General features: G+C 44.0%; 1 protein-coding gene across 1 annotated transcript in view; it reads right to left on the bottom strand.

Annotated features, from left to right (window-relative positions):
• The window catches only part of MBP (myelin basic protein), a 198,256-nt gene that overhangs the window by 137,146 nt on the left and 47,123 nt on the right, over positions 1-13,987 (bottom strand). Inside the window, exon 2 of the mRNA XM_015412838.1 lies at positions 8,661-8,733. Within this exon, the coding sequence (XP_015268324.1) occupies positions 8,661-8,708 (48 nt within the window). The 5' untranslated portion in view covers positions 8,709-8,733. The remainder of the gene's footprint in view (positions 1-8,660; positions 8,734-13,987) is intronic.

Below are 13,987 nucleotides of genomic sequence, written 5' to 3'. Positions count from 1 at the left end.
TCGCCTGGCTGGAGTGGCTGCGGGGGGGTCTGGAGTTGGCCAGCCGATGGCGGGAGCCACGGTCGCCCGGGCCGAGATTGGGGGGGCGAGGTGGGGGACGGAAGGCCGATGCCTCCGTTGCCCGTCCCTCTACAGAATCCACCCCCAAAACCTCCAGGTATTTCCCTCCTTAGAGCTGGCAACCCTACATTCCCCTCAGTGCCTGTTGGTAGGCAACTAAGCTTGGTCCTGTCACCTACTTTGGCCTTTGGGAGAAAACACATTGGGGCCAATCCTGATAGGGTTGCCAACTCCAGATGGGAAATTCCTGGAGACTTGAGGGATGGAGCCTGAAGAGGGTGAGGTTTGAGGAGGGGTGGGACCTCAGACAGGTACACTGCCATAGACTCTACCCTCCAAACCAGTCAGTCCCACATAGGGAACCATTGTTGCCAATCTCCAGGTGAGGGCTGGAGAGCACTCAGTATTACAACTGCTCTGCAGAAGGGAGGGCAGAAGTCAGCTGAAGTCAAAGGGGCAGATAATGGTAGGTTGATGGCTAGCTGGGAAGGAGATGGGGTTGCCAACTACATGCTAACAAATTCCTGGGGATTTGAGGGGTGGAGCCTGGAGAGGGTGGGATTTGCAGAGGGGTGGGACCTCAGACAGGTAGAATGCCATAGACTCCGTCCTCCAAACCAGCCATTTCGTCCTGGGTAACAATTGTTGCCAATCTCCAGGTGAGGGCTACAGATTACTCACAATTACAACTGCTCTTCAGGTAGCAGAGATCAGTTCCTCTGGAGAAAACAGTGGACTCTGTCATTATACCCTGCTGAGGTCACCACAGCAAATTGACACTGTTTGCCCAAAGCCAGAGCACTGCCCCAGAGCCTCTTTCTAGATCCCGTTGTATTGCTTTCACAACGGGCTTTACTGCTAGTAGTATTATAAAGCTCTATTGCAATGATATAGAGGTTGCTTTGAATTCCCACCTTCCATTACAAAGTCTCTACCCTTTTTTGCTGCAGAAGTATCTCCACACTGGAAAGGTCTAGAAAATTACTTTAAAAAATGAAAACTGAGGATTCAGCAAACTAGTCAAGTTTATTTAGACTTATTAGCCCAATGGCCATGCACCGTAAAGAAAATTTAAGAGTTTAAAAACACAGTAAAACAGAAATTTGCCATGTCTACTATACAGTTTTTGCAGAGACTGCTTAAGAGTAGTCATGGGCTGTGATCACACTGGCAGCTTGGCACGATATGGTGCTGCCTCTAATTGAACTGGGTTAAAATGCAGTGGGATATATCAGCCACACAGCACACCCTGCTGTGGGTTACCCATGGAGACATCTCATAATAAAGCATCCACATTATTGTGGCGCCTCAACCACATAGCAAACTGCAAAAAAAAAAATCCGAAATCCATGTGCGCACATAGTGCGCATGCGTGCACATGCACATATAGGCAATTAAAAAAAACCCTGCCTCCCTAGCAGAACGGATCTGCAGGTTCAGACTACCAAATCCGTTCAGCGTGTGCTCCCTTGTGTTCAGACATCCAGCCCCGCGCAATGAATGCATGGGGAAACAAAAACAGCACTTCGGAGGTGGTGGCTTTTTAACCCGGCTCCAAGTCATCCTCTGATGGGGTGAGTACACCCAGGGAATGCCTGACAGATGTAGCTGTGTGACTGGGCCCATTTAATCAATTTGTAAAATGTGCCTATATTGGGCCAAACTGCCAGTCTGAACGCAACCTTAGGCTTGTAGTATCAGAAAAGGTTGAATACTTCAGCATCCATTTCCTAAGGAATTTCGTTCTTGCTGCTGCATGTGTTGGAAAATAGAAGAAAACGTGAGATAGTGAGTCAAGTTCTTTCAGACAGCAATCACAATAGCACTGGTCTGAAGGTGTTGCGAGAAAACGGCCCTTCATTTTATTTATTTATTTATTTATTTATTTATACTTTCAACTTGCTATACCGCCCTAACCCCGGAGGGTCTCTGGGTGGTTTACATATATAGTGGCTCTAATAACCCTTAATCCCTGACTTGGGCCACATGATAGGGGTGGGGTAGCCTATCAGCACCCAGGTGGAGAGCCTTGTTGGTTGCTCCAGCGTGGCTTTCTTCCAGGCGATCTCTTGGCATTTTTGCAGGACGATTGTTGTTGGCGAGACCGTGCAGGCGCACGACTCCCCCCCGCTTCTTGACCTCGGCTCTGTCCGATTCAGGCTCCACCGCGCCCTGCGTTGCGCGTCATCGGGCGTCTCCCAGTCTCCGCCTTTGCCGTCGTCGACTGCACGATGGTCTGCTAGCCACCAGGGATCGTTCTGTCGCCGCTGCAGCCGCCATCTGCCTTCACCACCAGAAGCTCCGCCGCCACCGATGTTTTGCCGCCGTCTGTGCCGTCTCCACACACCTCGTCAGAGGAGGGTGCCCCCTACCCATCTAAGGGTAGGTCCCCATTCGTCTACTCGCTTGGTTGTTAACTGCTTTTGACCCGCTGGGTGGGCGGAAGCTGGGACTAGGGCCGGGCGCTCACCCCGGCCGCGGTGGTTCTCGAACAGCCACAATGGCTGTTCATAGTTGTTAAAGCAGTCTGCGCCACCTCTCCCACTAGGTTGTTGGAAAGGCATTACAGCATGCAATCATATATGACCACCTCAGTCTGGGGAATGTCAGCACGTTAAGATAAAGAGGCGGGTCAAATTTGGTAGACTATTTAATTTCCAGATGAAGTGGGGAGCATTTTCGTCTGGCATCCTTTTGAAGAGTGTCCCAGTCGTGTTTAATCAGCTCCTCTGTAAATAAAGTTTGCCATCTTTTGGTTAGATTTTTTGGCTTCCGTAAGCCCAGTTGGTTTATTTTCATATCTATGGCTTCATTCCATTTTGACCAGCAACGTTCACGTGCTGCCAGTGTGATGAAGGTTGGAAGGTCTTTGGAGTTTGATAGACCGTACTCGAAACTGGCTACAGCCTTCCAGATTAGTGTTGAGATTTTTGACTGTATCATGATACAAGAATCCTGGCTTTGCAGCTCTTATGACCTATAGTTCTTCTGTCTGCCCACAGAATAGCTAAAAGGATGCCCCCCAGGTGGTTTACTTTGTTTTATCTCCAGTTTTGGGCAAACCATCTCCTTTCCCCCCTGCCCTACAAATCTGGCTATGGCAGTAAAGATAACTCAAAGAATGCATCCTGGTAAATGTCTATCTCCCTCCTAGAACCTCCAAAACTGACACTGATAGACAACGGGCCACTTTAGAAGAATCCCTATTAGATTTACAAAGCAGCCATCCACAAACTGTTATGATGGGGGGGGGGGGGAGACTTCAATGCTAGAATTGGTGCAAATGACAATGAACTGTTCCTCTCTAAACTTTGGAGGGAAATTGTTTTGTACCACAACACTACAGAAGGAATGTGCCACTCCAAAGATAAGGGCATCAACAGATCAGGGGTTAAACTGATGAACATGGTCTGCAAACTCTCATTAGCTATTATAAATGGAAATAGCACTGTTGAACCCTCTGGAGGTTACACCTTTATTTCCCCGCAAGGAGCAAGAGTTATTGATTGCATGCTGAACTGGAGTTCAAAGTACATGCCCAGAGAACAAGTGGCCATTTTCCCATTTCTATCAAAGTGTCAACCAAAACGATACCAAGTCTAAATACTGGCCAGATTGGGCCCAAAGTATTGACCTCCAAACAAAAGTGGTCTAAGAGATTGGCTGAAGCTGCTATAAAATACTTCATACCATGGAAGTACAAATGCTAAAAGAGAAAATCCTGACAGAGCAGGACTGTCACTCACACCAGAAAATATGTCATCATTTACCAAACTTTTTGAACCTGTCTTTCTAAACAATAGAAAAGGGAAAAGAAAATGAAGCAAATCCTGTCATCACACAAAGCGCTGGTTCAACAAAGACTGAAGGATGGCCAAAAATCAAATTAAGCAACACTATAAACTCTTAATATATAGCAATACAATCACTGCTCAACACTCATTATTGCTGGCAATGCAGAAATATAAAAACATACTGAAGAAAAAGAAGCACCTGACTATGAAATCTGTATGGGACAAGAGAATAGTAACCGCCAAAGGGAAACCCAATGCATCCCTCTGGCGCTTAATTACCCCAAAACTGAAGCCACACAGCAATGTTGCAAGTGTAACCCCCATAGTAACAACAGGCTGGGAAAAGCACTTTGAAAATCTTTACAGAAAGTACAACCTTGAACCGGAGTTAAATTTCAAAATTAACCTCAAACAAACTCTATTTAAATGACTTTGTGCCAGGCTTACAAAACATACCCACCCATGCACCATGTCTGGAAAGTTGACCAGAGCCTGTGCTGTTATACGCTGATGACCTTGTCCTGCTTTCTAGAACCCAAGTTGGCCTAAAACATGCTATTAATACATTTATCACTTCCTGTAACAATGAATAACTGGAGATAAATGAGGACAAATCCAAAATTATGCTGTTCATGAAGACGAGATGATCAAACAAATTTATCATGGTCCAAGCACATTCAATATCTTAAACAGAAAACTGATTTAGCCCTACTAGCCTTAATGAGGGGTATTTTTACGTTCAAGGAGCTCAGTATGTGCCAGCGCTCCTGAAGACATATAATACCATAGAGATACCATGCATGCTGTACAGCTCACAGATCTGGTTCTTGGGTCCAACTGAAGAAGTAGCAAACTAGTAGATTGTGGTAATGGATGTTCAGTGTTGTAATACCATAGCAGTCAAGCAATTATTGATTTTTCTAAAACAATGGAAAGGCCTCAGATGATGCACAGTGAAAATGGCAGTGGGGGGGGGGGGGCTGGAGCAAGAAAAATAATGTTCCCTCTAAGCTGTGGAGTCTTATAAGCAAAAATTCTACTTTGTGAGCTACTGGCATTAAAGTTGTGAGCGGGTAATTTGGCTACTGCATAAATTAGTTTGCTCTGGAGTCATCCTTCCTGAGCTAAGACAAAAATGTGTGAGCCAGAGGCTAAAAAACTGTGAGCTAGCTCACACTAATTCGGCTTAGAGGGAACACTGGTGACAGAACCTTATAAAAAATGTGTACCTCCCCATCTATACATTATGCAAATATGCTTTGACTGTGATTTTCCACAAAAAAAGATATTTGGGAAAGATCATAGTAAAACAAGACAAAGCCTAGGAAGTGGACAACTAGGAGATGATGATGTACGTAGGCTCCGAAAAACAAAACAAAACATCCCTCTCAGTTTAGATGACAAAGTAGAACAAAATTCTGCACGGAAGTAATCATAGTGTAGCGTTGAAGCCAGAATCCAAGGACTATGCTTCCTTTGCTTTGCTTGATATTACTTAAAAACAAACAAACCTGAAGACACACATGTTGGTCAAGCTGTTTTATTTTATTGTGTGTGAAGACTTACTCATCACAAATGGAAAAATAGGGAAGTGAAATAGTTAAAAATGAAATGTTCTAACATTTGAGTCCTGTTGTTTATCTGCTATGGTCAGTATCACCTAATCACCCAGAAGAATCCTTTGGAGGTTGTCTTGATGGACTTCTAGTCTAAACAACCTGATGAATTCTTCACAACCACTCCCCCACCACCACCCAAACCTCTCACCTTTCCCCCCCTTAATTCCTCAATTTGGACAAATGGAAGACCTTCCATTACAAATGAATAGCTCAACCTTTTTGTTTTGGTGAGATAGGTAGGGAGAGCTATTTACATATGAAGATATATTTAATGTATTAATCTTAAAGATCAAATTAAAAATAGGTTTTCAAGCCTAGCTTATGAAAATATTTTCCTGAAAGTGTACACAGGCAAGCTGCTCTTAGGCAAGCATAGCTGTTCAGACAATTCAAGTTTTCATAGGCACAGAGAACTGTAAATGCTCTTGAAACTTTCTGTTGACCACTTATGTCCTGCTTTTCGCCACCTTGGGACCCTACCTGGGTGGAAAGGTAGCACAGAAAAGTTTTAAATAAATAAATAAATATAAAGCTGGGTCCACACTTAGAAGAAATATACAGTATGAGGTTCCTGGATTTTGAATTCAGGCAAAGGATATGCATGTCAAAAGATCCCTTTCTGTGGAAATCTAATATGCCCAAGTCCAGTCTTCTAGCTTACAATCTAGTTTTTGATATTCATGGAGGACTCCTGAAAATTTTTTGCATGAGTGCAACGGAATGTGTGACTGCCATTAGGTATTAGAAAGTCGTTGCAGAGGTGTTACTCTACATGCTTTTACCGAATGCACAGATCACTTCTGAGATGTAACCATTCCAAACTATTCTCCACATCTCCTAAAAAGTCTCCAAGCTCCTTCTGTCAAACTCATATACAAATACTTGGCTAACACTCTTTAATTTTTCCTTCCCACCTCTACAAAATAGGCAGAACAGTTCCGCCTCAATATACTAAATTCCCTTCAGAGGATTTCAGTCAGTTCCCCCCCCCCCAATGCTTTGGTGTCACAAAACGTGGAATAACTGGAAACAAACAAAATCTAAATTTACTTCCTCTAAATCCGGAGTAATCTCACTTCCTAAGAAAACAGAAGAAAAAACACCTCCCCCTCCAAAGATACTTTCGGTAAAATACAGAAGTAGACCAAGAAATGAAGCAAACAAACACACATTCTCTATGGGCCTCAGTCATACAATCACAAGTATTTTAACACTTGTAAACTGGGCAAGGAATCTTTTTGTGGGTCCATCCTTAATGAACAACAACAACAACAAAACAAGCTGTAAACTGGATGTTCAGGGCCTTCTGCATGCACTAATGCAAATGCAATTCCTGAACAGTGTGGCTTGTCACAGGTTTATGTCAGGAACTCTTAGAGTGTAGGGTTGTCAGCTCTGAGTTGGGAGATACCTGGAGATTTTGGGGGTGAAGTTTGGGAAGGGCTGGGTTTGGGGAGGGACCTCAGTGGGGTACAATGCCATAAAGCCCACCCTCCAAAGCAGCCATTGTCTCCAGGGGAACTATTTTGGTCAACTGGAGATCAACTGTAATAGAGGGAGATCTCCAGGTTCCATATGGAGGTTGGCAACCCTATTAATGTGGGATACTTCTTCCCCCCCCCCCTTTAAAGGCCCCAGACATACTTTATGTTTTGTCTTGAGAATGCTTGAGCAATCGAAAAAGAAAAGAGACCTACAGATGTACAGTGTTCAAAAATGTTGAAGAGGAGGGGCGGGACAGAATTTTGAGACGAAATTTAGGCCATTCTTATCAAAACTAAACGTATGTCACTGGTTTGACAGCATAAAATGCACCATTTATAGCTCAGCATTAAAAATCATACTAATTGGCATATTTATAGAATTTATCTGCATAAATATGTTAGGTTTCTACCAAACAAAATTGCTGCAATCTGCAGCACTCTGTTTCCTTAGCATGTGTATTTTAATGTGTGAGAGGGAGGGTAAAAATAAAAGTTGAAATTAGGAAATACATGAATTAAACAAAGGGGCATATGACAGAAATAGTCTCATACCACAATACGAATACCAGCATATTTAGATATCAAGTTAAATTTTATACCATTGAAAGTACTGAATTCTTTAATAATGTATTATCAAACATATTACAGAACACTAAGTGTTGGCAAAATTAGTTATATTTAAACAATAAACATGTCCATCAACATATGTTGTGTGTGTGTGTCTGTCTGTCTGTCTGTCTCTCTGTCTCTGTCTCTCTCTCTCTCTTTTCTGTATGGGTGGGAATTGACTGACTTTGCCCCACTGAATAGAAGAAATCTTCAGGTAGGTTCCAATGTTTCATTTTCCTTCAGTGGGGGAAGTCATCTAAATTGGTTATATGCTCAAGCTGGGTGGCATAATACTTGTCACAGATCCAAAACCTGCTGCAACACCCTTCTGCCAAAGGATGCTTCCTCAGATAAAAGATAGCTTGATTGGTAGAGGAGGAGGAGAGAAAAAACCAGGGGAAAATAAGTATATGGGGGGCTGTCAGGATGATATGGGAGTTGCATGTCCTTGGGGGTTCCCCACCATATAACTGAGTCTGGTGGCAAGCACTGCACACCTCAGCCATGATTTTCCTAGGAAAATCTGCCAGGCAGAGGGAAAGATGGAAAGCAGGGCTATGGGTGCTTTCCGGGAAGAGAAAGAGGAAATAGTGGGAGAGGGGAAATGAGATGCCACCTGCAAGTCCTTGTGGGTCCCTCACTTTTCACTATATATGCAGAAGATTGTCTAACTTAAAATTACTATTCTGAATGAGTAAAACCTTGTCTTAAAAAGAATTGCTCTCATTCCAAAAGAGGTTTTTCAGTGTTCTCCAAAATTCCCCATGCCATCACATCTCTACCAGGCCCCAATTGTGTTCAATTAAAAATAATAATAGTATAACTAGCAGCAAATTTTATATCCATTTCCTGAGGAAAGGATCCTCTTGAACTCAAAACACTATGGCAGGAGAAACATTTGTCACATCCTGTCTCTGTGCAGCAGAAAGAAAGAAACCACATCTATCAAACTTTTACCAACCATGCATTTCTGTAGCAATCAACATCAAGGAATGGAATGTCTGTAAATATTTCCATTTGTATTTTTTTTAATATGATGCATCTCCTGAGTCCTGCTCCAGCCTATTGACACAGCTTCTAACAAAATATCTTACCTTTAGCTTCTCAGCACTTTGATCACGTTTCCCAACATGATTCCCCATGGTGATCCTCAGGTTTCTTCAAGCACTGTAACAGTGAAAGAATAAGTGTTAGAAAAGTTATTATTCTAAAGTCAGAAAGCCAAGCCAGCTCCCTGAATTTGGAGGACGAACTAAAAGAAGAGAGATGTGAGGATTTACTGCCTAAATGTGTTTCTGAGACAGAACCCTATCAAGCTGTAAAACTGCAGGCAGTATTGGCATCCCCGTAATGTTAGTTTTGATTCTTTTAAGTTCAAGATTCTAGCCCATATGGATATTATGAAATGCTTGAAAATGTGAGGATATCTCAGAAATTTAACAGGCGCTGAGAATGGCTTCCAGAGGTAAGGGGTTGAGTCCTTCAAATGCGACTGAAGGTAGCAGTTAGAATATAATGACAGCTTGTGCAAATGTGCAACTATTTTTTTAAAGAACAAATGGAAGGCAAAATTAGAAAAAGGCAACTTTTCAGTACTGTGTATAATGGCTAAGTTTCGTGTCTGTAGATAATGTGTAATTCTGACAACCTCCCAAAAGGATCAGGCTAACCCAGGATGAGCTGTCTCATCACACGGATCATCTGTTTCATCTTGCCAAGAAGTAAAGAGGATTCTGAGACACACAGAGCATTTGTTAAAATGTGTCATGAAATGATAATCTGTATGAGTGCCTGGTCTGACTCAAAATGCATTCAAACCTGAGTCCAGTGTTTTTACAGCCTATATTCCCTACTGGGAAGGGGCCATGGCTCACTGACAGAGCTCATGCCTTACTTGCTGGAAATCTCAGGTACTATTTTTCTTTTCTTGAGTCCATGGAAAGCTGTTGTCAACCAGAATTGAATATACTGACTTAGACTGATGATTGGTTTGACTCAGCATAAGGCAGCTTTATATGTACTTACTTGAACAGCAGCTGCAAGTCAGATGGAGTTATAAAGGAAGTGAGACATATGGTAATTAGTTAACGGCCCATATTTTAGGGATGGAACAGTGATAAAGCAGAACAGTCTAATCAGTGGGAGAGTACTGAATGGCGTGGGTTGCAGCTGACTGATTACTTCCCCCCCATTTTTGGTTGCAAAGGAAAAAGGGGGGGGGGAGTGTTGCATGCAATAATATATAAACATGTCAAATATGTTTACCATACATGATTTTTAGCCGTTTTTAACACTGTCTCAAAACTATAACTTGACAGGAAAATGCACACAGAGAATGCCAGCTTCAGGAGTTTAGGGGTAGGGATGGGCATGAACCGGGAAAACAGAGGTTCATGAAGCTTCATGGGGTCTCGTGAACCACAAACCTCCACAAACCTGTCCATTTAAATAATCGGTTCATGGTTCATGATGCAGTGGTTTCTCTTTAAACGGCTTTTGCAAGCTGCGCCGCTGCCACCGTAGCACGGCTCTCAAGTGATCTCAGAAGGCCACTGGCTTGGAGAAGGACTGCAGTCTCTTTAAATGCCTTCTTGAAGCCTCGGTGGCAGCTTGTCTCAAGACACGAACCACACGAACCTCCCAAAGCCACCTGGAAGGTTCATGGGAGGTTTGTGGGGATGGGATGGCACAAACCAAGGTTCACGAACCATGAACCAAGCCCAGTTTGTGACAAATTATGGTACACACTTTTGGGATCTGGCACTGCACATATATCTGGATTCATAAAAATGTAATCTAAAATAATCCTTGCTGCTCAATACATAGCTCTGTTTGTTTTACTCAGAAATAAACTCCACTGATTTCTGACAAGCAAAAAGTCTTAGGATTGCTACCTCTGGACACAAGCAAGCTGTGTGAAGGACTGTGGGTTTACTTCCCAATCATTCTGTAAAATGACTGCTTAACAACTTCATTCACTTTAGTAATAAATGTTGTGATAAGGAGTGAATTAAAGTTCCATAATGAACAAATGCAGGAGCTCTTCCCATCCTTTTAGCTCAAGTCGGAGGGTTACTTTACACATTAATCTCTCCTAATATATAACTGTGTTTCGGAGTGGCACTTTGCAACTCTCCCATTGGCTGTGCAATGCACTCCTCAGCCACTGACCCATCAGCCACCACTCAAGAGTACTCACGTGCCATTGGCCGGGTGCTGGGTTTGCTCCTCTTCCCCATCCACTTCTCCTTCAACCACTGTACCCTGTCAGAATTACTGGCAATCAGCTTTCTCTTTTGATGAAGATGCTTCTCCTGCTTGCCTCCTGTGTGGGACTAACTTTCCCCTCAGTGGCTGTTGGTAGGTGTAACGAAATGGCAGTGTTTGAAAGATGGCTGCCATCTGTTGTTTGTTTAAAATGGTTTCCCATAAGGTTTAATTGAGCTGTAGTTCCAGAGAGGGGCCTGCAGGTATCACTCACTGGGTCAAATGGGGCTTCCTCATCTGCTGGCCTACAGTTCCCAGCTGCCCCAAGGCCAAAAAGGGGCGGGGCAGCATCAATATAGACTCCAGCCCATCCAGGGAGGAGGCAGTTTTCATCCTACAGGAGGTGAGGAAAGGCTCCTGCTGCCTGTGCTGACCAGGCCACAAGCCAGAGATGTGGGGGAACCCTGGGAGGCAGCAGAAATTCAGCCACTCCACAGCCGGCTGGACTAGGGAATGAATGGAAGTTTCCCTGCTCTCTTGGACAAGAGAGAGAGGCTGAAGCAGAGCCACAGGCTGGTCCAAGGAGAGATCCTATCCTGAGCCCACAACCTCCAGAGGTAGAGTGTCTTGTGTGTACGGAAAGATGATTGTGTTTAACCCCTGTTGATTTATGTCCTGTTGGTTCATAGTGTGTGCTTACTCCTACAGTTCTGCCTGATTCATTTAGCATGTGTGTGCTCCATAATTGTGTAAATAGTTAAATGAATTCTTTTATTTGGGCTAATAATCTGTGTTGTGCTCTGACCACATAGTCTCCCCCACTCTGCACAATACCAAAGGGAGGGGGAAGTCCAGGGAAGCAAGGAAAGGCCATACCCTTGAGTTGCCGACTTTCCAGGGATCCCCCAAAGATTGAGGATTCCATCTCCAAATAGGGAGATTTGGCCAAAGGGGTCTCACTGTCCCTCTAAAAGCCAGTGACAATTCAGTGAGTGGTGGCAGCGAACTTAAGGAGTGAGATACGCCCATGGGATGAGGATGGGAGGCGAACAGCTGAGTTGTAAACTAGAGCTTGTAAACAGCTGAGTTGTAAACTGGAGTTGTAAACTGGACCAGTCACAGACTTTCAGCTTAACCTACCTCACAGGGTTGTTGTGCAAGTCAAAAGGGGGAGAGGAGAATTATGTAAGCTGTTTTGGTTCCCACTGCAGAGAAAGAATACTTTTCCTCCAGGCAAACCACTGTTGCCAATCTCCAGGTGAGGGCTGGAGATCACTCAGAATTACAACTGCTCTCCAGATGGCAGAGATCAGTTCCCCTGGAGAAAAGGGTGGACTCTATGTCCTTATACCCTGCTGAGATGCCCCCCTCCCATGATAGCCAATGTGATGTGGCAGTCAGGGCTTCAGAGCACGGTAGAGACTGCACGTGTGGGGGGGAAGAAAAGCTGCAGAGTGAGGGGGAAATAAAAGTAGGTTGATGGTTGGCTGGGAATGAGATAGGGTTGCCAACTCCAGGTGGGAAATTCCTGGATATTTGAGGGATGGAACCTGGAGAGGGTGAGGTTTGAGGAGGGGTGGCACCTCAGACAGGTACAATGCCATAGACTCCACCCTCCCAACCAGCCATTCCCTCCTGGGGAACCACTGTTGCCAATCTCTCCAGGTGAGGGGTAGAGATCACAGAATTACAACTGATCTCCAAAAGGGAGGGGGGAGGAGATGGAAAGCTGAAATCAGAGGGGCAGATAATGGCAGATTGATGCTTGGCTGGGAAGAAGATAGAGTTGAGGGGTGGAGCCTAGAAAGGGTGAGGTTTGAGGAGGGGTGGGACCTCAGACAGGTACAATGCCATAGACTCCATCCTCCAAACCAGCCATTTTCTCCTGGCGAACCATTGTTGCCAATATTCAGGTGAGGGGGGGAGATCACTCAGAATTACAACTGATCTCCAGGAGGGAGGGCAGAAGTCAGCTGCAGTCAGAGGGGCAAATAATGGTAGGTTGATGGTTAGCTGGGAAGGGCATGGGGTTGCCAACTCCAAGTTGGGAGATTCCTGGGGATTTCAAGGGTGGAACCTGGAGAGGGTGGGGTTTGAGGAGGTCACCACAGCAAATTGACACTGAGTGCCAAGGCCTTGGCACTCTCCCAGAGCTTCTTTCTAGAGCTCATTGTATTTATTTCCACAACGGACCTTATTCCTAGTGTGTGTGTATATGTATGTGTGTGTATGTGTATGTATATATATTTACAACCAAGATTTTAAAAGTACAACTAAAACTGTAATGTCCAAATGAAACAATGCATTTGGGAATATGTGTATCTCACAAGTATGGATTGGCTGTAGAGCCTAATACACCACCCATGTTTGCTACCATGTAATGTACAGCCTGCTCCTGAGAGCTTCAGCTACCTCTCAAGTGACTCAATCTGATCCAAAACAGCTATAGGACTGTTAAATACTGGGTTCCATGGATGGTCTGACCCCAAGCATAGTGATCAGGTCTGCTTTATTGGTGATTCAGCAAGAACAAAACAAAGACAAAAGACTAACTGCCAAGGCAATGGCCCTGTTAAATAGCATGCAACTCCACCCACTTCCCAAACAACTACCAATGATAGGCGATTATCAGAACCATTACTTCCCCACTGGCAACCTCCAGAGTCCTGGTGGGCTTTTATTCTAGAGCTCCAAGCTCAGCCAGTCACTGGTAGAAACAGTCCTGGAATGTTCCAGTCCCAATACATAACAAGGACTTTAACAGCTTCAAATGGAACAGTTTCATTTAATTATTAATTGCACAAGCCATTAAAAGTGCAAATTCTCTAGATGTATTTGTGAGTCACTCAATTCCATTCCTCTTCAAAAGCCGACTACTAAATGGCAGTATAGCTGATTAATATAATTTATCTACTAATAAGCAATAACTATTTCTGGAAGTTGACAGACAGACAGACAGAAAGATCAATTAAGAGCAGTTAATGTCTACTCTCCTAATAGTGCAGAGGAATGCCATTCAGACATCAATATCTTTGGCAGAACATAATGAATCGACCCAGGCTCAATACTTCACAAAAGTTGTTGCAAGCGATGCTCTCCCACATTAAAAAGGAATGCTGAAATGTAATGAAATCCAGAGAGAGATCATTAAATAGAGCAGGGACTGACAGTAGGTGAGAGGGAAGGAGGGAGATATCAGCAAGTGGTGTGGACA

Source organism: Gekko japonicus, unplaced genomic scaffold (assembly GCF_001447785.1).
Source record: "Gekko japonicus isolate JY-2015 unplaced genomic scaffold, Gekko_japonicus_V1.1 scaffold1157, whole genome shotgun sequence".
NCBI lineage: Eukaryota > Metazoa > Chordata > Lepidosauria > Squamata > Gekkonidae > Gekko > Gekko japonicus.
The sequence above is the reverse complement of the archived record's forward strand: the minus strand, read 5'-3'. Positions and strand labels throughout refer to the sequence as shown.